This window comes from Centruroides sculpturatus, unplaced genomic scaffold, assembly GCF_000671375.1.
Source record: "Centruroides sculpturatus isolate CEXI.00-Female unplaced genomic scaffold, Cexi_2.0 scaffold46, whole genome shotgun sequence".
Taxonomy (NCBI): domain Eukaryota; kingdom Metazoa; phylum Arthropoda; class Arachnida; order Scorpiones; family Buthidae; genus Centruroides; species Centruroides sculpturatus.
In genome coordinates, this window is record NW_019384418.1 from 28,033 (window position 1) to 53,464 (window position 25,432).

The following is a 25,432-nucleotide window of genomic DNA, read 5'->3' on the forward strand; positions in this document are numbered from 1 at the left end:
GTGTATTCATTAATTTTCATTTTCATGTAGTAAAGGCTCTATGCCTTCATAAAGGACGTACTTTTCCTTTGTTTAAGGGTATTTGGGCAGTTTATTCTCTGTTATATTCTCAAGTAAACAATACATACAAGTACAGTACAGTATTTTCTGAGGAAACACTCGTACTTATTTTTTTTAACCCCATTTCCGATAACCCGGCATTTTCACAAACTCGGCCACCCTTCGGTCCACATTAGGCCGAGTTTTCGAGATTCTACTGTATAACAAATAAATATCAAATGAGAGTACTTCAAAATAAAGATAAAATTAAATAATTTCAAAAGTTATTATTTAATCATTTCATCAAGTAATAAAGATGTAGGTAGAATAAATATTATGCTATTCAAAATATACAATGCGACAGGATTCATTGTAAATTAGGTGAATTAAAGAGTGACAACAATGTTAATAATTTCCGTTACCTCTTTTATAATATTTTAAATATCAACAGATCTCAACACAGATATAATGAAAATTCAAATGTGTTAAGTGTTATCGTTTATGAAATCTTTTTCAATTATAATGGTTACAACACAAATGGGGCGATGCATCTCTATCTGCTAAATTGTATCCCTACTACATCAAAAGAACAACATCAAGTAAATGTGGATATTGAGCTGTTTCAGGAAAATAAATTAATATATTAAAAATGTAGCTATGTATATGCATTTTGTGTTTTAAGCTCGTTCTGTTCTGTAGGCACCGAGAGGCGCCATTTCAATTACAATATATGCCTCATAAGTTCGGCCAGATCTGCAATTGGGACAATGGGGTGATGGTCAAGGCCATACTTATTCGAGACAAACTTTCACTGAAGCTTTTAGCTTTTTCGCCCACCCTTTTGTGTAGAATGGAGTGATCTTTGTTAAACTTGATTCGCCACGATCATGTACAGTACCGTTCACGATACTTTAGTTCGTCTAGGTTTCTTAATTTTTTTTTCCGGATCTATGGGTACTAAGAGGACCTTTTTTTTATCAAGCCTATTTTGGGTTTGGTCAGCAATAGCCCGGAAAAGAGGTGTGAAGGAAGCCCGAAGTATCCGGATACTTAACGATACGTAACAACAGACAACGGCCGTACACAGAGCATTTTGTCGATGAAAGAAGGGGAAAGGAAGAAAGAAAATGAGGAGATAGAAAGAAGGGAAAGAAATGATCCGTCTGAGTGGCATACATAAAGTTACTATTCCTTCTACATTTAATGTTGGTGTGAAAATTTGGACTGCAAGGATGTGGGTTTAAAAGAAAACCTGAGTTGTAGCATACACCAATAAGTAGTGCAACTACATATAAAATAGAGAGAAAGTAAAATATAAGACTTAGAGCTAATATTAAAATTAATACAGAACTAAGTTAGCAAGCATTATAAGAAGCAAGATAACCTAACTGAAACAACCAGTAGAAGCAGCGAATATATTGATAACTTAAATCTAACTTAACTAACTTAAAACCAGTAGTACTAAATTAAAATTAACTTACTACTAAGGAAAGACAACAACTCAGAAGAGTAGAGCATGCAAGGACAAAAAACTATGAGCAATACGTCAATTTCTTTTTTCTCACTATATAAGAAGACAAAAGACAATATGAAGAGCAATAGAAGATAGACAAAACAAAACCCGAAGGTCTAGAAAAAACAAGAGACACAACACAAAAGAACTAGCAGTGCAATTAACCTTAACGGGAACTATACAAAGTGAACGGGAAAGCTGTGTTATGTGTGCCATGGGGAAGAAAGATCACAAAAACTTTGCTGTGGGATATGAATGAAAGTAAGTGATTGTACATTGTACTTTTCTGGATGAGTTTTTGTAGTGTGCATAGGCAGTTGTATTCCTCCAAAATTTCCGCTATCATTAAGCTATTCCTAAGTTAGTGTTCCTATCGCAATGGAAAATTAAGTGAATTGGCCTTCATTTCTGATGCATCTCACACTCACAGTGCGGGCTATCCCCAAGGTTAAACCTATGCAGCTATTTCTTTAGTTGCCGTTGCCTGTAAGAAGCTAAATGAAGGTAAAGCTAGTGGAAAAGTGTCGAAGAATAGTAATTCTGTCAACCCTAGGGATAAAAGTGTAGGTGAGCCTGCCGATAGTGTCGTTGTCTCAGCTCTCTTGCCAGAGAATGGTAATTGTTCTTTTTTATGTGCATACCAATGTAAGAAGTAGGAATATAACTGAAATTGCTAGTGACTGTAGACTTAGTAGCCGATTTGGCAAGACGTCACGATCTCGTTTCCGAGGACCCCCCGAATGACTCGGGACCCATTTAAAATCTACTTTAACGTTATTATTTAAGTGCCTGAGAATGTGATGTATGAAGTGCATAAGTTTAATGCACATATGCGGCAGTATACAAAGTATCTTTTGTCCTGTCTACACCTAATTTGGATCAAGCTCATATAAATAGTTAATGTTTCTACCTGAGGAACTGAAGCATGCTTGTTTAAGCTCTTGACCTAAATTAGAGTAAAATACGAATGCAGCTCCAACATCTTTACTCATTTTGAAGCCGTCAGTGTAAACATGGGATAATCCGAACTTTCTTCTTTAATAATCCTGATCGAATCTGGGAGACCCCGGATTCGACACGGGGTCTTCCAGAGCGGTATAGCTGACTGACAACTTAATCGCCCGCATCCATTTTAATATCTAGAATGCCCAAGATTAGAAGATGTCCCAAATGCCAATGCCTTCATGATTTGCTCTCCATTCATCCCTAAAACCAAGTGTATATCTTCGTTTTTCTTTTCTCCCTCTCCCCGCCCTAGTAACTCATTCTCCCATATCTGTTTTCCGTCTCCTTCGTGTTTCCTCCTGTGCCCTGCTGGCTTCCGAAGAAACGGGCTCATATTTCCAGCTTTCTGATTTGTGTGGAGAGATAACGTTGCCAGATGGTTACAGGTCTTTGGAAGAAGGACTACAAATAATCATTGCCAAGGCGTAAATAAAATATTGCGAACTACGACACAGCCCATGAGAACTCTTGAGCCGTCCAACCTGGAATCGAACTTGTATCTTAAGAGCGGAAAACTGATTCCTTTGCTATCGATCGTCAATGCAGTTCGTTTAAAAAGTTTTCACTTTATCGTAAAAGAAATAATTTTGAAATATTCACAAAACTGTTAAAGAAAGTATGAAATTACTCCAATGAAATACCCCCTACTTCGGAAAATGAACGTATGAGATAAATGTAATAATGGAAATTCCCAATGTATGATTACAAGAGAAAAAAAAACAGTATAAGGCTTTTTAAGTAAAAACCTTTTTGAAGTAAGCTGTGCATTTAGATATTTTCAGAGGTTTTTATCTCAAAATTTATTATTTCGATCAAATGCAAATTTCTATAGATTTGCATTAAAAAGAGATTTATTCTATTTTCGTGACATGTTTTTTTAATTTAAGTGAAATATACAGATCAATTGAATAAATGTATTAATGGTTATTAAAGTTTCAGTGAAGATGATGCGCATGGTTTATTAATAGTTCGATACCAATGAAAGTTTCACGGTTTACGTGATTTGAGAAACAATACCACAATTACTCAGAACACAAGATCCATAAAAGTTTTATTTACACCGAGTTATTAATAAATGATATCGATCATTCTAATAACTTTACAAGCTGTTAATACTTTTCAACAACGGCTCCATGCCTGGAAAATGTACTTGTAACCTGTACATGTTGAGAATCTCATGTAAGAAATTTGTTATTAATAAAAATTATTGTAAAAGATTTCACTATTCGCAACTTCATTTATTTTCTTAAATGTTATTGTTTTATCTTGTATTATTTTTGATTTTATTTTCTTTTTCGTTTAAACCTTGCACATCACAATGGGAGAGATGGTAAAAAAATTGTTTTTTCTCTCGAACTTATTCTCATTAATTAAAAATAAAGATTTCTGATGAGGATTATGCAAAAAGTTTGGCATTAAAATTTTCATTCGCTCAACTTTTCATTAGAAAGATTAGAAATTTACCATATCAATAGATGTTGAATTTCATTTACTTCCTTAATCATCTGCCATATTCCTTCAAACATTTTTCTCTTTTATTTATATGTATATATTTAAATAAACTAATTTTTTCTTGAATGTAAATAAGAATGATATCACTTTTTAATCATGAAAATTTAAAGTTAAAGAAAACTTCACTTTACAATGTTACAAACACTAATTTAAGAATTTATTTACGAAATAATATTTCAAAGAAACAGATTAAAAAATATTTTATTGTATTATCAGTAACATTGAATTTATCACATTTTATTTTCTTTGTTGCTTGCATTTTAAATTGAAGAAGTCGAAGATGTAGTGATACTTTCCATATTTATTTAAAACTAAGAAACACTTTAATTATAGGTAAATTATTTCGTTTATACTTTGTACTAACCATTAGTTTCAATTGTGAAATGTAAAATTTTAAAGCTGAAACAATTACATGCCATTTTTAATATAACCATGGATCTGTTGGAAGTTTCGAATAATAATTATAAATGTGTAATTAGACGTTCCGTATTACTATACTTGTATTTAAATTGCATGTGTTTATAGCTAAACACATGGCTTTTAAAAGTAACAAAGTGCTCGATTTGCGGATTATTTCAAAAAATATTGGTTAAAAATTTTATGATATACAAAAAAGTTAAAGAAATGATTGCTTGCAATTCTAAACGAGAAATTTCTAATATATATTAGACATTTTTCCTTTCAGAATATTTTTCTATAGAAAAATTAAAGCGTCAAAAGTGAAGAAAGAATTATTTTGTGTCAACAATTCATTATGATTTTAATGAATTTCGTTGTGTTAATTAACATTATTCAGAGTATAGTTATATATTCACCTTAAACAGATCTATTCATTAAAAACTTATCATTATATTACTATTAAGCAAGATACACCTTTGATTAAATTACATAGTAATCTAATCTATGTTGCTGATTCATTGTGATAATTCTGTATATATGTATATGTTAGGATTAAAATTCATCCAAATTGGTAATCTCAGTATGGTGGAGCACTTACGTTGGTGTTGGAACCAGTAATATATTAGCGTCAACATTAACGCTATAGTAAAATCCAGAGTCACCATGAATTCAGGATACAGTAGAACCTCGAAAACTCGGCCTAATGTGGACCGAAGGGTGGCCGAGTTTGTGAAAATGCCGGGTTATCGGGAATGGGGTTAAAAAAGGATAAGTATGCGTGTTTCCTCAGAAAATAGTGTACTGTACTTGTATGTATTGTTTGCTGGAGAATAAATTGCCCAAATACCCTTAAACAAAGGAAAAGTACAGTACGCACTTTATGAAGGCATAGAGCCTTTACTACATGAAAATGAAAATTAATGAATACACTGTACAGTAATTTACCTGATAAGACAGACCTCAGAAAAATACTTTATGAGGCATAAAGCTGTCTTTATCATGAAAATTAATTAACTAAGGATTTTTTTGCCCTGCCAGGGTGTGGCCGAGTTATCCGGAGTGCCGGGTTATCGAGAGCCGAGTTTTCGAGGTTCTACTGTAATGGCTTCCTATCTTTGTTTTCAGTACTTTCTCAGATCTGTACGTTATACTGTACGCTGTACAAAACTTATAATTTTATTATGTTTGTGACATTACAATATTTTCTGGTCAGAATATATTTAGTTTTATTTTAAAATTATTTTTTAAAAATAAATTAATATAAAAGATAAAACTTTAATACATGATATAACTCAGAATAAGTTAGCTCTCAAATGGGTCTTTCTTTTACAGTTAAAGTTAACTGTACTGGATCAATTAAAGAATATGACTTGGGTAGCCAAATAGTTATTTTTAGCAAAATGTGGTAAAGGGCCTTCTAATGTCCAAGACTTAAATAAATTCCATTCGTTTATCCATTAATGGAATTTATTACAGCATTTAATATGAATACTTAAGATAAAATATATTTATTTGCATATTTCTAGCAATTATAATTAAACAGTATTATATAAACAAACATAAACAAGACTTTACTGTATTATTAAAAAAACTGGCTTTTAAATAAAAAATTTTACCACTACAAAACTTCTCCTTATTATATCAGAATGTCATCAGCAAGAGATTCTTCCCGCATTCTAGGAGTATCGAGATTTAAAGGTCAAAAGTTTTTAATGCAAGTAACATGGATTTAATATAAGTCATTTTTAGTGACCGAGGAAGAGTATATTCGAAATACATTTCGTAAACTATACGAAGATTATATTACTGTATATTTATTTTGTGTCACACGCTTGGTAATTGAAAAAGTTTTATCCAAGATTTTATAAAATAAAATTTATAGTAATTCTAAAATAAAAATTAAATTGAAAACAATATAAAAACACAAAAATGTTAATGCATTTATTATATAAATGATTTCATATCCTAGATATTTAATTAAATCAAAATATAAAGCATAAAAATAATATTTTAGATAAAGTAATTTCTTTATCGTGGAATTAAAGATATAAAATATTCCATATATTGTTTATAATTAAAAAAATTGGATTTATCCATAAATCAATATATAAGAATGTAGCAGATTAACTTGTTTATGATTCATTCAGGAGGAAAACTTTCAAATAATATTTTATGTGCATTTAATAATGCACAAACTACGACTTTCATAGCAAAAATTAAGAACAAAATTAGAGTTAATTATAAGTTAATGTTTAATAAAATAATATTTTCTCTACAATTTAATTTTTGTCACTATATAATAATTTTTCATTTTGATCAGTCGAAATAATAAATAATACACATTATGAATCACTGGATTCTTAAATTATATAGTTTATTATATAATATTAAGATTATCCTTTAAAATATTGAAGAAAATTTTAAAAATTCTATTTACACTCAATGATATTTTGGCTTTACTTAAAGTTGTTTATGAAAGAATGATTACTGTACTAAAAAAAAATACATTTTTAAAGAATTAAATTTAATTTATGACACTTACACTTATTAATCCATTTAAGAGAGAGAAAATTTTGAGAAAGTTTTAGAAAATGTAATATTTAAAAGCCATTTCGTAGGAAATAAGAACAAAAAAGAAAAAACAAAGTTTAATGGAACTTAGCCATTATCGTGTTTTCAGTATCATTAAACATTGCATTTCTTTAATGTCAATGAAAATTGTACTCATAAATTTGTTTATTTTAAAAAGTAAAATAATGAAAATATTTATAATTACACTAATTTTTTTAAAAATCTTCTTAAAGTAACTTTATAGATAAAGCTATTACTAAGTAAAAATCGATGCAAATTAGAATTTACACAATCAACTAGAAGAAAAAGAAATTATTATAAAAAAAATTTTAATATTTTAAAATATATGAGCTTATTACTTCACATTAATATATTAAATGAGATCTGTAGTGAGTTTGCCAACATCAAAAGAGAACAGACAAACATAGTGTAAAAAAAAAACTTAAGGGTATCTCAAAAGATTTGTTCATTTGGAGAGAATGGAAATTGTTGAGAGATACGAGATTATTAAAAATAATAAAAATTCATTTAGAGTTATTATTATACTTTTTGAAATAAAAAAATATTTCTTATTTATTTGGAATAATTCGGTTAAAGACTCGAATGATTTTAATAATAAGTTTAATTAAAATTTTTAATTTAAACTTAACTTAGGCTTATAATAAAATAATAAAACCAAGCTTTCACTTTTTAGACATTTATCCAAATTAATCTAGTCAAAAACTTTAAATGATAAAAATTTTACACGTATTAGCAAAAAAATTCCAAACATAAATATCTGAAGTAAATCAGGATTTATATGTGTTTGAAAATAAATCATAATGATTTATTCTTAAACACATAAAAATTCTGAAAATATTCTAAGGTTTTTGATTATCTCTTGCTTAGTTTCTATAGTGAACACAGTTCTTGACACTCCACTCTTTTTAGGCTCCATAATATTATTAATTTTTTAATAAAAAAAATATTCAGAAAAGCACTTACAAAAATTCAGAGAACAGAAATTAACTAGTGAAAAAAGGTTATGTATATAACTGTGAAAGTCTCGTTCCATAAACCATTCATAGATGTCATTAAAAATATAATTTTACAAATCTTAAACGTAACGTCGATTCTTGTGTTTTTTCAGTCAGTTGTTCGTTATCCGAACATAAAAATCTTTCTCGAAAGTGTTTGTTCGCAGTCCGAACTGTTCGTTAACCGATCACCCACTGTATTGTATAGGCTAGCAGGCCACACACATATATAACTACTGTATATTGACTATATTTTTAGTTTAAGTGGATCATTTGAAGAAATATATTAATGTTGAAGTAACGATATTAAGTATTTTAATATGTATTTTTGTTTGAAATTCTTAAAAGTCACTTCGTATTGAAATACTATTGATAAAAATTATTTTAAATATAGAAGGATCGAAGGTTCAAAATAAGAGTTAAAAAATAACATTATTTATTAATTTTATGAAAGTTTTCTATCAAGCTTTTACTTTAATAATAGATTTCTATATTTACTGCTTAAAAGTTTTAAGAGTAAACAAATATATTAATGTAAACACTATTAAAAGCATATTTGTTTATATTAGAAAGTAGCAACTTCAAACTTAAAATTATTCATATTAATAATTTTTAATAATATTTAATTTAACATTAGAACAATAAAAATTCTATTTTCTAACGATAACAAGAGTACGAAATGAAAATTCTATTGCATAATATTTTGATTAGTTATAAATGTAAATATATTAAGTTAAATATAAAATTTATTATAATCTTTTTAATTATTTACAAGATAAAAATTTAAAAATACATTTAAGATATTTGTACAAAACAATAAACCATATAATAATTGAAGATATTTAATTAATGTTGTCTGAAAGCATCGATCATGTTATATGCTGTGTAACCTAAATGTCATCTAGTAGGATAATTTAATCATTTCATAAACCTTGATTCAAATTAAGACTTTTAATACAGTTTTCCAAGCTTTAATTATTGTATATTATTTCTTTTAATTAAAAATTATATATACACTTAACTGTTTAATTTAGTTTAAACATATTTTATAAGGAAACTATAATTAATTAATATATTATTTTTCTTATTTTTATTAATTATATTTATATTAGTTAAATATGAATATATAATACAAATATCTTATATACTTCTCTTAGAAATAGCATCTGTCAAAATTTATCTAATTAAGCATTAAAATATTTTAAGAACTTGCTTAATTTTATTTGCAGTAATGATTTTCGCTTAATTTAAGTTTATGACATATTGATATTAAAAATTTAGTAATTAATTTGATTAAAACACTGAAAGCATCAATATATGTATGAAATGGAAAATTTTTCCATTAATTTTCATTGAGAAGCTTTGATAAGTAAAGCGCGTTATATTCCTCTAAAAGAGATAAAAGAAANATCTTATTAAGTAAAATACATTTTTCCCTGAATAATAAATGTAGTATAACAAGGAAATTTTTTTTCTTTGTAAGAAAAACAATAAAATGAAATAGAATTTTACCTATCATTAAAATATATAATTCAGAAGGCTTCTAATTATGATATTCTCCAAGCGTGAATAGTAGAGGTTATCTGATCAAAGCTTTCAGGAAAATCGGCTTTTATTGGATTGCTATGGTTCTCTTTGTTAACCTTATTATGTTAGATTTGTGCCTTAGGTAGCAAATCTCTAATACTAAGTAGTCTGCTGAATAGTGTTTTAATGAGGAAAGTACACAGATTATTTTAACATCAAAAATCACAATTTTTACTCTTCAAAACGTTTTAGATATATATATTAATATTGTATATCTGGGTTTCGCTGTAACATTAATATTTTATATTCAGATATTTTGGCTTGAGCACTGTAGTAACCGGGTTATATGACAAGCATTACTGATCACACTCTTACTTCCATGAATCCTAACCCTTTTCTTTTCATCCCCTCTCCTTTCTCACCCCCACCCCATCTTCCCCCTTTTTCCATAACACAGGTCGTACCAAAGAGTGATACCTGTCTTACTACTACTACTACTACTACTACTACTACTACTACTACTACTACTACTTCTTCTTCTTCTTGAAGAGATATATAAAAGAATATTGATAAAATACGATCAAGACCGATTAAAAATTATACTTTAGTATTTATTGCAGTGTAATATATTAATATTTTTTTATAAATTTGATATACCGGTGTAATAAATTTATATCGACAAGGTAAAAATTATTAACCTTCAACAGTGTTTTTGAATCAATATAACGGAGTCAGTAATATTATAACGTTTCTATATTATACAAGGAAATCATACACTTACAACTATTGAAAAACATTGTTTTAAATTAAACTAATGAATCGCGAATTCAGTTATTTAAATTTAAAACAGTTTACTTTCATTTACTTCATCAATTAGTTAATAATGACGCCGTTTCAGTAACACATTTCTTAGAATGGACGGCAAATACTGGCAATAAAGAACAATAAAAGTAATTTAGAGATTACGACAGTGATTTCTTTAAAGAGAAACCTCTATAACAATTATAGATTAGATCTTTTAAGAAGTTCTAAATTTCCTGCCAAATCAGATAAGTTTCTTTTCTTCTCCAGAAATTTATCTAGAGAAACATTAAATGACTTAAAAGTTTAGGAAAGAAATAAAAATTATTTTAAATTAGCTTTCATATTAGATATTCATTATTAATGTAAGGTGACATTTTTGATATCAATTTATCTCATAATTAAATTTTTATGATAATATCTTCATTATAATTTTCAATTTTAATATAATTAATAATATATAGCTTAAAATTCTTTTATAAAGTTAATAAAAGCTTTTAATATTATTAAAAGAAAAACACTAGAAAAAAAAATTTTGATAGCTACCAACTGAGACAAGTAGTAATGAAAATTAAGTTTAAAGTGACTTAAAAGACTTAAAAATATCCTAAAATTAATTTTAGAATTTTGAAAAAAATAAAACTATAATAGTTTGTTAGTACAAGATATAAACTCCAGATGGCGTTACAGAATTGCCTTTTGAACGATTTGAAAAGTAATAATAATAATAATAATTTTATATAGAAACTATTTCTTTTCAGCAAAATTTCTACATTAAAGTGGATTTAAAAAATAAACATTATATATTTATTATAAATAAATACATTTTTCAAGATAAATTTTTATATTTTCCGTCATTTTTATAGAACTAAAATATTAATTTTTTTCTGCTGGCATTATATAATGTGGCCTACTTTATATTATAAATAATCAATAATTGCACTTAAAGAAAGAGAAAATTTAATAAAAGTTTGCTTACACTCTCATTTCTTGTTGGTTGACAGCTCTTACTAGAGGGGTCCTTACAGCCCCACATGGCAATAGAGGTTGAGTTTCAGGCACCGAACTCTGTGGTGGTGATAAAGTTGGCTTCGGTGGAACTTTGGGCGGAACATTATTAATTGATTCAGCCTGTATAGGTTGAGTTGCAGGATAGATTTGAGACTGACCAGCAGGAGAAGGAGGTGGAGCCCTTATAGAAGTTTTGTTTGGTGCAATGCCTGGAATGTTTTGTTCGCCTTCATTTGGCTTATGAACCTAATAAATTAAATTAAATTCGTTTTTACTATATGAATTAATTACATTATGATACGAGTTATTTTTATAACTTCAAACCTTATAATTTCGCTTCTGTAATTTTGCTTCCAACCTATTTTTATCTCTCTGATAATAAACGCCAGCAAATATGAGAACATTTAAGATTAAAAGTGAGCATCCGACGGCTATAGTTACGCTTAGAGCCGTAGAGTAACGACCATATTGCATCACCACAGCCATAGACTCCGAAGTATTCGGAACCTGAGCTGTGGGATGATCCGAAGTAGGTGGAGGAGTATCTGAAATACTGCTTTCATTTCCGCCACCTTTCGGAGTAGCTATGGATATTCCGGGTATTTGAGATATGGTAGAAGTTGGTGAGGGAGGCGGAGGATAGCGAACTTCACGTACGTGACCATCGTAAGTGAGAAGGTTATCGTGATCTTGCAACCGGTGATGCTGTAGTGAAGTAACTGTGCTTCCTGCTTGGTGCAGCTTCGGTATTAATTGCAACCATAACGAGAGACGATGTGCATGATAATGATCTCTAACCTTAGGTTTCATACCTGTTCAAATTGTTAATGAATTTATAATTATTTTGAACATTATTCGCATTCATAGATAAATTATAAATTTAAGCAACACAATAAATATGAAAATATGATTATTAATAAAAAATAATAAATTTACAAAGAATTATTAGGAAATAAAACATATATATTAACTTCTGAATTTTTAGTACTTACTACAACAAAATTTCTATATGATAGGGATTTATTTTATTAAAATGTTAATGGAAAATAAAATCTAATTGTTAGTATTTTAAAATGAAATAGAATTGACAAAGAAAATACACAATAAAAAATTGAATGACGAAGAGAATTAAAAGAAAGAAAATTTCTACTCGAAGATTAGAGAGAATCGAATCGAGATGAAATAGATTACAAGTGAAAAGAAGAAATAGAATAAAGTATTGAACTTAATAATATATATCATTCCAAACACAAAAAATAAATGATTTTCAAATGTAGCGTCATATTTTTATCTTATTAAGTAAAATACATTTTTCCCTGAATAATAAATGTAGTATAACAAGGAAATTTTTTTTCTTTGTAAGAAAAACAATAAAATGAAATAGAATTTTACCTATCATTAAATATTTTTGATGTACATCTTCATATCTGGGCCACATGAAGCGCTCGAATCTCCCTCTTCCTCTTTCAGAAGTCGAATCAATCTCGTGTGCGTGAATGTTTGGGTCACTGCAAGATTAAAAGAGTAAAAATTATATACCGAATAAGTATTCGTTGTTGATTAAATATAATTAAATTGAACTAATTAATGACACTCGAGTTTAAACTCATTAAATTGTTAAGTAAATGAAAAGGAAAAAAAAGAAAGAGAATTTATGGAGGAAGCAAAAGAAGACAGAGTTTCTGGTTTCATTCGTAAATTACTGTATTTGTATTGAAGGATGTACTCGTTTATAAATATTACTTAACTGAAACAAATGTAACTAAAATTGATTGTATTGTTTCAAGATAAAAATATTTAAATTATTCTCAAAAATATAAATTAGCATATTAATTGGATTTTGACGTTTCGTTTATAAATTTTATTGTTTCTAAATTTTTATTAAATTACTGTATTACAAAAATTTAAAAATTTCAAGTTTATATGAAAATTGAAGTTACACAATGTACTTAACTGAAATATTTTCAACAGAATTTAAAGTGCAGATTAAATAAGTAATGTTAATTATGTTAAAATCACACAAAGAGAATATGAAAATAATATTGTCAAATATTTTCTCTTACGTTAAATATTATCATATTATTAATTATTTTATTTCATTGGATGAGGATAATTAAATTTAGAGTAGATATACAATCTATAGTAAATAAGCTTATTCAATTTTCATGATTAAATTTAATATATTTAAATTCCTATATTCAAATAAGCTATATCTACTTTTAAATTATTATCCACAATTTTTATACAATGAAGTATTCATGAAAACAATGGAATATTTTTTAAAAATTCATACATTCTTTATTGATTATAAGAAAATATAATGTTTTATCAAAATAACAAAAATTTTATATTAATATTTCAATATCAGATAACTGTTACAATAAATTGTATCATAACAAATATAAAGTTATGTAAGCAAGATGCAATATGTTTAACAGCAATGTTTATTTTGTACTATCTGAAAGACAATTTCAGATAAATTAATCTAAAGTAAACTTTTTTTACTTATATGAAATTATTATTATTATAGGCGTATAACTTTCTTTTATTGTNTATAACATACCTTCTATTCTATTTAATAATAACATATAAAAATGATTTACTCTGTATACTCCATTTTTATTGCTGTGTGATTAAAAATAAATTATTCACTTATTTATTACAAAATATTGGAAGAGTTATTATAGTACTATTGATGCATGTCATACATAATTCCGGAAAAAGGAAACGTGATCAGACAACAGAAATGAAATATTAAAACTTCCATATTCCAGTATATTTTTAGTTCAAACAAAGTCTGAAATTATAATGAGTAGAACATTTTTTAACAGCGGGTAAACTTTATTTACCTTCCTTCTCATACATTAGCATCACTTTAAATTATTAACACCTATAATCTAACGAAACTATAAAACAATAGAAAGCAATTAACGTTGAATTTTATTGCTTTATAACGCAGCAACTGCATTAAATCTCGCGCTAAGACACTTTGATAGTTATTTTAGAATATTCATTACCTATAACTGGATATGGGAAAAGAGAAAGTCATTAAGTAGCATTTGTTATCTTGATTAATTATATACACAAAATAACATTGTACAATCATTAGCTACTGAATATTATAGAATAAATTAGCCCGTCCTATTTCTCGTTAAAATTGATAAAAATAAGAGAAAAAATTTTTATGAAATTTACTTTATATTCTGACTAACAAATTAGGAAATTTAATGAGATCGATTACCGAAAGTTTTGTTTACGTAATGAAACCAATGCAGTGACAATTACGATATAGACAACGTGCGTTTGCGGTAATAAAACAAACTGTTCCGAAATTATCATAATTTAGACTTAAATCCCCCAGACTAGAATGTAAATTGCTTCTATTATAGACGTTAATGATACTTTTGCTGCAAAAATTGTAGCACAAACGACGATTATCGATTAATACAACCGTTTAATAATAATTCCAGGCAAAAATAAATGGAATAATATTACTGCTAGATTAAATATATTTACTAATAATTCTATTACCAGATTTTATATTAGATATCGTTATCAAAAATAATGATTTTTGTCGTTATTCATTGCGAAAATAATCATTTCGTCTAATAATATAATGGTGATAAATGTACAATAATTAAATAAATAAATAAAGTAGAAAAATAATGTTGCCCATTAATATACTACATGTATTTAACTTATATATATATAGAACAATACTAAAAGAACATTATTAGATTTAACACATTGGCAATTTTATTTTAATAATTCAATAAAATATTATAAATTTTATCAAACTATAACAATTATTTTGCCATTTATGTGGTTAATAATCATAAAATAAACCTCAAACTGTCAATATTGTTTTGAGAATTGTCATTTTTTTTAAAACAACTTAAAATTGGTTTTAAAAAATAATCTTTTAAACACAAATTATTAAAAATTGCAATTTTATCGAAAATTTAATGATTAAAGAATATTATTGAAGTTATGCTCCACTAGTTTAGTTTTATTGAATCTGATAGAGGAAAAAGAAATGAAAATGAAANTGTTTTTCTTTTAAATATTAATATAAATTTTAGCACGTTTTTAATTTTATTAAAACGAAAAATTATTTATGGATCAATATCATAATCAGTGTAAGTTGATACTGGATAAATATATATCAATTTTGATTTTGATTAATGTGTACTTAAAAAAAATATATATATATTTTCTGCTCGGGATACCGTCATGAATTTCATACTTGCTAATGCAAACCATTTTGGTATTATAATTGAACAAAAATAGCAAGTTATATCAAGAGTTTTTTCCCCCTTGAAGAATGTACATCATTTATTTCAAATTATCTGAAAGAAAAAATATGTTTCTTTTTTCTTACGTCTTCTTCAGTGCTAAAGTGTATATGTTAGATGCTATTCCAGGTTTTAATTTTTTTAAAAATCTGCTTGTAATTAAGGCGATGTCATTCGCATTTTCAAGCTTAAACAGCTATTCAAAAATTTCCTTAGTTTTATTATTTGATTAACTTTAAAAAAAAGTAATTAAAAAAAACTGAAAGCAGAAAAATTAAGGTAATTTAAAATGATAAATATTAATTTGAATTATTATACTTTAATAAAATAACGATATTCCTACGCAATTTCTTTAATAAAATTTAAATATTTATCAATGTAATGTAGTTAATAAAGATGTAATGACTTATTTTATTTAGATAATTACGTAACTAAATATAATACAAAAGAATTAATGAAGAAAGAAAAGACAAGTTAATTATGTTTGAGAGTAATTTACTCATTTATTTTTAAAATTTTTTGTAAGTGTCATTATAAATAATATAAATGTGTATGAGTATATCTATGTGTAATAAATATTCTTAATTATGAAACTAACTCAGATAATAACAGTAAAAACTTTCACAAGAATGCTTAATGCCTTAAGTTGCTTAAAACGGGCAGTTTCTTAAATAAAAAATCCTTTTGAGTTTATAAACAGAGTATTTGGTAGCTTATTTTAATTAAACATACAGTCATAAAGATTAACATATTAAACTATTATTTCAACTAATATTATAAAGCTTAAATGTAACAAGATTTCTCGTTTTAATTTATGATATAGAAAATATTTTTCAGCCTTATTAATAATTCTTAAATGTAAACATTAAATTATGTTGTAAGTGTAGTTTCTGTGTTCATAACAACAGAGAATAAATTTTAAGGATCGAAAAAACTTGTTTTATATATTTTCTTTCGTCTATTTTAATTACAGTTTATTAACGTGTCAATAATTTTCAGAAATAATATTATTCTATGTATTAAGATGGTTTAATATTTAAATGACCTATAAAACTTGTTTGTTTTTAAATGTAACATTTTATTAAAATAATAGTAAAAATAAGTGCAATAATAAAAGTATGAGTCAGAGATACAACATTTACAAAGTAATTAACTTATGATTAAACAATATTAAAACGTGCTTTAAATAGCTAGGAAGCACGATTAACAAAATGAAAAAATCCAGCAAGGAGTTGCTTAACTTTCCCGGTAATATTTAAAACTACGTGTTGCCGAACTGTTATGATATGTTAGTAAAAAGAAGTTTTCTATTTTTAACCATTATAAAATAGCAAAAAGTTTAATTTTGAAGGTAGGGGTGGGTTTTATAAAGAATAAAAAAACAATTGTAAATGCTAATAACGAGTAAAATCGTCTTTACATCCGACTCTACCGAAGATACACACGACCCCTATTATCACCCCACTCCCTCGAGTTTTAGTAACCAAAATTTAACAGCATCAATCCCCTTCCTGCAAAATTTCAGAAATTTTCGACAAAAAGCACAGGAGTTATTAAGCTTCAAACAGGGTGAACAAAATCGTTTCACACATACTAACATCTATGCATACATACAGCAATTATCCCCCGAATTTTTTGCATTTCTCGATGTTTCAAGGTGTCCTGAGCTCAAAAATGTAAAAATCTGTAAGGGGAGTAATTTTTTCCGGATCGTCATACGTTTCTTCTGTATAATAGCCGAAAAATAAAAATTAATGAATGAAGAAATATCGAAAGTAAAACTTTAAAACCATAAAATATTAACAGAAATATCAATTGATTAATTAAAATCGGATTTTACGTGTTATTTATTTTTTATTGTTATATAGGAAGTCTCAAATGTTAGTTAACCGAGATTTTACCGAGATGGTTAATTAAATATTGGCCCTTCTATATTTGATAAAATTATATTTTTAATGTATAATAGCCTCAATAATTTACAGTCGCAATAATTTATGCAAATCCCTATATATGAAAATACTGAATTTATAAAATTCAACATTTTCATATGTAGGAATACACACACACACACATGTATATATAATAAACAATACACATATACATATGTATATTAATTGTTTATTATTAAACAATAACTGATACGTAAACTAAAAAATAATATTAATGTTTTACGTCTCAACGAAGAGTGAATATCGAGTCACACTGTACAAATAATTACCCTTAGTACTATGTTTTTCTATTATTATTATTATTATTTAACGTGTTAATTTCATTAAATATTTTTATTTGTATATTTTATTCAACGCTATAAACATTTAAAATACGTCATTTCTAGATTGAGCTTCATTAAAATTAAGTGAGCAAAATCTATTTAAATTTGAATAAATTTATAATTAATTTAATGTAATTTTAAACATCAAATAAATTTAATAATATAAATTTTTAAAGTAGTCTAAATTATTTAAGTTAATATATAGTTAACAAAAGTATTTTTATATTTGCTTCTTTTAAAAATTCATCTAAAACTATTTAATTTAGCTTATTCAATAATGTATACTAACTTATTATGGAAAAAAGCAATAAGAATATTAGTTGTTATATGCATATAAAATATAAAACTTTAATCATAAGATTTTAATTATTTATATTGGATATAAAAATACATTATAAAAAATCAAAATTCAAAGCAAGAAATATTTTTTCATAAAATCTTGAATTTAATCCATAATAGTCATTTATTCATTTATGTATTTTATTAAAATACAGGACACACAAAACTGATAATTGTAATGTTAAATAATTTCATTAAATGAAAGAAAATATTTCTAAAAATATGTAGAAAAAATATAGATATATATTAATATAATATTCCTGAAACAGCACAGGTTAAATATGGTAAATGATACATTGATTATTCAATCAATATTTGAAAGATTTTTATCGCAAGTATCGATACAGTAAATCTGAATACTTTTCTAATCAGAGATTCCAGGTCTGATCTTGGTCGGATCTTAGAAAATATATGAAAATTTTTATAAATTATTCAATCATTTTTAAAATTTCATCTTTAACGTATTAATCATAACTAAATTCTAAAATTTTAGTCAAAATATTGAAATATTCTCTTTTGTTTTATTCATTATTTCAGGTTTATTTTAGTTATTTATTCGTTTTAAATCAGTGTTATTTAAAATGAGATTCTTAATCATGCTAAAGGTTTTTTTTCTTCCATTTTTAATGATAATATAAAGTTAATTAAGTCTAATTACATTGTTAATTATAATAAACTTTCAAAAAATACACAAACATTTGTTCCATTATAAAAATTGTATTTATTACTTCTCTCTTTAAATCTTCAATAACTAACTATAAGATCTCTCGTGTTAACGTTTTTAATTACTAACAAGTAATTAAATTATAGAGTAAATCATAAACTATATTAATTTTAAAAATAAAATAATTAAAATTTACAATATATTATTTGGAAGATTAAAATGTGAAAAAATTGATCAGGTCAATTTAATCATTTAAAATGATTTGCTTACATGTAAAAAATGATTGAAAAAAATCCATTAAATATTAATACAATACAATTATCTGCCAAAAATTATAAAAAATAAATTCATACATTATATTACTTTTAAAATACTTTTATTTAATCGATTCACTTATGTTTATTAATAATGACTACTTAAAATTAAATAGTATAGACTATCTGAAAGTACAAAATTAATATAATTTAAAATAATAATATGACATTGTATAAAACAATAATTTTTATAGGAAAAAGTTTAAAAACAACGCTTCCAAATCTAAAATACAGTAGTTGACTTTCAAAGTGGTAGAAAACTACGTAAATTGGACAAATGGTTTTAGAAAACTATCAATTAGAAATTACTAAGGAATGTAAGGTATTTGCATTCATTAACGTAACTGGGAATAATTTTTAATCCTCATCTAAAGAAAATTACGAAGCAAGCTTTACAAATAAATAAAAACTCATTATTTTTATTTTTCAGACTAAAACTAAACAATTTGAAAATAATTTTCTGATTGTTTAATGCCGTCTTCTAATTGTCTCTTCTCGTATTTGGGCACTTAATCTTTAGGACAAATTAGAGTTTATTCAACTACAGTTCATTAAATCTTTATTTAAGGTGAGTCGTTCTGATCCTGGTTATATTATCCGAATCGAAACAGGAAGAATCCCTATTAAAATTTATTTAATTAAAAATTTTCTAATAAACATTGTTTACTCTGCTGAGTATGTTGAACACATTTTATTGTAGTTAATAATGAAAAACTCTGCTTGCCATAGGAGCAGATTTTAGTTTAAAGCTCTTACTTTGATCATTAAGTCAGAAGATTTTAATCCAACTTTTATATTGTCTGATACGAACAATTTTAAAGATTATAGACCACTTTAGAAACTAAAACTTTATCTTAGAAAACTGACTCTAGTGTTTTTCGTCCCCGGTACTCCTTTAGTTTAGATAAAATAAACTATTTCTATCAGTACAATCCCTCTTCTCTGCGACTTTCATTTTAAAAAAAATATGTAAAACTTTTGGATAAACAGTCTTTGAATAATACATAAATGTCAGTTATCCTTTACGTGGATAACTGACTTTTGGACCATCCCGTGTAATCAGTGTCGTTTTTAAATATAAGCAACATAGACTATTGCCAAAGGTCTCGCGCTTTCAGAGCATCTCAAATAGACATAAATACATGAATGTATATTAATTATCAAGATACAATGTATTGATAATTAGTAAGAAGCCAACATTAACTAGGTCTTGTACGATACAATCCGAGCTTTACATTACATAATTTTATATTAAAGGGGTTTAGCAGATACGGACTTGTATAGAACCTCACATAATCTAAATTCGCATTGAACATAAGAGTCCGCAGAGAGAGGAAACGGAGCAATTGTCCTCTGGGATTGAGTAAAAACTTCCACAAATTATAGGCTAATCGTAAGAGTGATTGAGATATGTAATGTGGACCGTGGGACGCTCAGCGACCGTGGGACGCTCTGTCACTCTTTATGTATTGATGCAATACTGTATTTGTGGAAAAGAACCCCAAAAAATTAAATAAAAATTTATTGATGTAATTATTTGTCTCTAAGCTTCCCACCGGTAAATTTTCTGTCGATTCCATGGCAATGAGTATAGCAATCATTACATTTATAAAATATTCTAAGCTGCAACATATTAAAACCAAACACTATAACATGTCAAATTCTTCAGTTTGTTTTTGTAATTTAAGAATGATTACTAAATTATTAGGGGAGATCGGGGAAGGATCGGCATGTTAAGCTTTACTTAAATTTTGTGTAATAAATACTGCTGTAAACTGAAAAAAACCTTTTGCATATTGTCTATTGGAATGTTACCTTACTATACATCTGGTTAAAATCAGTTTCGAAATAAAAATAATTAAAATAATTACAACTTTACAAGAAGAGAGAAATTGACGAAGTTGCCTCGGGTATAGGGGCAAGATCGGCAACTTCTCTTTTTTTGTAAAGTTGTAATTATTTTAATTATTTTTATTAAAGTTGCCCCTGGTATAGGGGCAACAGTAATGGGGCAAGATAGGCACGTATATAAAATTATGTTATTAACAATGTATAAGTTGGAATTCACTATTAAAACAAAGAAATACAAATCCAACACCCATTTAATATTATTACAACGAAATGCAAGTTCAAAGACATATATACATGAATAACAAATGCAAACATGTTTTCATTTATCATCTGTTTGATTTTTATCCTTTGCTTCTAATGTGGCTTTATGTTGCCGATCTTACCCCGCTAGTCATGATTTCGAAACATTAAGTACAACCCTGAGAACAGAATGCCAAGCCACGATCAGGCCACGTGAATAAGTTGAAGTTACATCCTTCTAACAGGAAAAGTAACTTTCGTTATCATGGAATTATAACAAAACCTGCCAATTCAATATAAATGGAAAAAAAATATTATATGGAATTGAACGAAAATGAAAATTTGCTTGATAATTCAACTACGCTTGTTGGAGAACAATAAAAACACTACACTCAACAAGCCACCAATGAAACTCAACTGCCTAACCTATAATCAAAGTTTTTTTTAAATTTGTTTTTTTAAAAAAGCGCTTGACAAACTTGCCCCGCATGCCGAAGTTGCCCCGATCTCCCCTAATTCTGAGAATGAATGTATCAATACTTTAAAAAAAAAGGAAAAATTTAAGAAAGTTGAAATAATAATCGCAGCATAGTCTTAATTTTATATATTAATGCTTTATTATATTTTACATCAAACATGTTAATAGAAATTATACAAAATTTTTATGTTAAAACTATAATATTGTTTGGAATATTCGGCGTAAACAGCAACTGCGTTAAGCCGAATAACAAAAAATTCGGATAATATGAAGCCTTGCATAACATAAGCTGAACAGATTGTTAAATAAACTCAGTAATGAAATAAACACCTATAAAAATCTTTATTTATTCATTTTTAACCTTAAGAATCATATGAACAGTGAACATATGTTTTCACGTTAACACGAAAGAATTCGTGTGGAATAAGATGTTTAGAGAAGCGAACAACACTGCGTGATGCACACAGTTCTAAACTAGACACGTTTTCAACAGCAAACATTTTCTAGCATGTCCAACGTAAAGACAAAAAAAAATCTGCAGCTGGACTTTTTTTGCTCTGACAATAGAAAGACTGGAAAGTCAAGATTAAACTATAACATCAATTTATTTACATTAATATTTTCATTCGTTTCGTTTTATACTTTTTTTTATTAATGGAAATTATAAAAATAAAATGGATTAATAGAATAAATTTAATTCTTTCTTTTTACAGTTTTCATTGGTTTAAAAGAGCAATGAACGTTAAACAACGTATCAAAAGGATTGCCAACGAGAAAACACCTGTCGTGAATGAAAACGCTTTCGTCATCGTCGATTAAATTTGTCACGCGTGTGTTTATTTTTTAAAAATATTATTGTGTTAATATGCTTTTAAATACTTTAAAAATTTGAAGGAAAAATAATCAAATTTAAATGTAAAAACTTAAATCAATATGGTTTAAAAAGACGTCTTAAAATTCTATTATATAGGTGTGATACCAGAAAATCATGTTCCAAATTGAGAAGGAATTTAAATTAATGTTAAATATTAAAAATAAAGAGAAAGTTTTATTTGAAAAATAAAAAAACATAAATTAATATCCATAATATTAACATTGGTTACGCGTATCTTCAATTATCGAAAAATCTTTTTTAAATAAAAAAAAAACAAAAACAATAAGTTCCACATTTGAATCTTAACAGTAACTTTTAAACCTTCGTCAACACGTCGCAAACTTTTAAATTGAAACTTTAATTTAATTTTAAATTTTAAAAAACTTTAACTATAATTAACTTTAGTTTGCATTGTTAACAGGGGGAGTTTAATCCCTAAAACGTTCTAGTTCAAAAGTTTATAAGTTGTTGCTGATATTTGAAACGCTTTATATATAAAGATTTTAACGTTATAATTTTAAATTTAATGTATATACATATTTCTAAATATTTTTATTACAGTGAAATAAAATTGTTAAAATTATTTTATGCAAACTTTTGAAAAACAAATTGTAATATTGTTATTTTTATTGATTCGAATTTAGTTATTATTTTCTAATGAAAACGGTGATGAAAGCATTTTATTTAGACTTTTAAACTATAGACAATTTTGTATTTATATAGTGTATATTTGTAAATAGAATAATATCTACATAATATTAAGGATAAAGGCAAAATTTACATATATTACACGCATTTCTATTTGCTCCAATAAACATCATTGTAAATCCATGCCGACACAAATTTTTAAAAGAAATAATAAGAATAATTATTGAAACTATTATTTTAAAAAGAAAATATCGCGAATTTTTAAATATCCAAGAATTTGAATCTTTGAAAATTAATTTTGAATGAATCTAAATAAAAATGAATGAATAATTACAATAGAAATGAATATTCATAAACAATCAAATATTAAAACATTCGTTTTTTTTACTTGAATTATTAATGAAACTAGTTGAAAAATTTCCAAAAACAGGTTTTCAGTTTTATGTAATATTTTAATTCTGATTGTCAAAGCAGATATAGAAAGACATTAGAAAATATTTTCAGGTAATATCTTTGGATCGAATTTTTTTCCTTTTTTTCTCCAATGTTTAGTTGCTTGAATTGGTCTTTTACGTCGACAAAATAAGGAAAATAGAAGATATATTGGAGAACTATAACTCTGAACTTCAAACGTTTATAAGCTTCTGTAAATCAAAGTTTTATTCTAAAGTTTATATTAAATTTTTAAAGATTTAATTAAATATTGTAAAAATTATTATTATAATAATTCTTTTTATAAAAAATATAAATAATACTTTAGGCTATATTTTTACTTCGAATCACATTCTTTAAATTTGTAATAAATCATTAATTTGTAAATAATTATAAATTTATAAATAATACAAATTTTATCACATTTATAAATGATTTATGATATTTAAAATTACATAAATCATTAATAAAAAAAATGCAGAAACAAGTTGCTTAACTTTCCAGACAACATTTAAAACTGCGTGTATGGCGCCATCTTCTGTTATGTTATTTTATTAAAAATCTTTTTATATTTTTAATTATTATAAAATGGTAAAACGTTTAATTTTGAAGGTAAGGATGGGTTTTCAAGAAAATTGTAAATGTTAATAACGAGTAAAATCGTCATTAAATTATCCGACCCTATTAGTTATACGACACACGGCACCCCTTTATCTCCGCACCTCCTCGACCTTTAACAGCCAAAATTTAATAGCATTAATACCCCTAATAAACAAACTTATTTGAAAATTTTCAGAAATTTTCGACAAAAAGTACAGAAGTTATTAAGCTTCAAATTGGGGGAAGAAAATTGTGTCCTCCACACCAACACACTAACATTTATACGTACAGAAAAATCCCCGAATATTTTTTGCAGTTCTCGATGTTTCGAAGTCCCCTGAATCCAAAAATGTAAAAATTTTCAGGGGTCATTTTTTGACCGATTGCGATACTTTCCTTCTGTTATATATAACAATAGGAAAAGTAAAATAGAAATTAATAAATAATAATTATTATAAATATATATGTTGTAATCTATAATTAAAAATTATTTCTATTTTTTGTTAATAATAATATACGTTATATACTTAATATAATATTTACATAATAATAAAAATCAATGCTTTAACTCTATTATTAAAAATTCTATGTTGACTGGTAAGATTTAATAAATACTATTATAGTAGAGCGTCGATTTTCCGAATCAATTGGGGAATGGGGTTGTTCGTATAACTGACATTTCGGATAACCGATTTATGTACGAAAAAATAGTTTAACGTATCTGATGTTAAAATTTTTATCCGTTGCGTGTCGCTTCGCGTTGAATTTTCGTTGATGTTAAGCCTAACAAAGACTATTATATCGTTAAAAATTATTTTTTATTGTGTACAAACAAAATAAATATATTGAAAAATATAAAAACAATAAAAAATTATACTTCAGATGTTAATTTAGTATCAAAAACGTAAAATATTTGAGTAGCCCAAGACATAGACAAAGATTGAAGCGCCACAGCACTGGCAAAAATTTAAATTTGCCGACTGGAATTCTTTCGGATGATTGACTTTCGGAAAATCGACGCTCTACTGTAA

The 25,432-nt window shown here is 26.3% G+C and overlaps 1 protein-coding gene across 2 annotated transcripts in view; it reads right to left on the reverse strand.

The window, feature by feature from the left end:
• Positions 1-25,432, reverse strand: part of LOC111619281 (neuroligin-2-like) — a 75,860-nt gene that overhangs the window by 8,343 nt on the left and 42,085 nt on the right. For both annotated transcript variants that reach the window (XM_023360961.1, XM_023360963.1), the window contains exons 5-7: positions 12,787-12,902; positions 11,719-12,206; positions 11,363-11,640 (exon numbers count right to left, since the gene is read on the reverse strand). In XM_023360961.1, the coding sequence (XP_023216729.1) occupies positions 11,363-11,640; positions 11,719-12,206; positions 12,787-12,902 (882 nt within the window). The remainder of the gene's footprint in view (positions 1-11,362; positions 11,641-11,718; positions 12,207-12,786; positions 12,903-25,432) is intronic.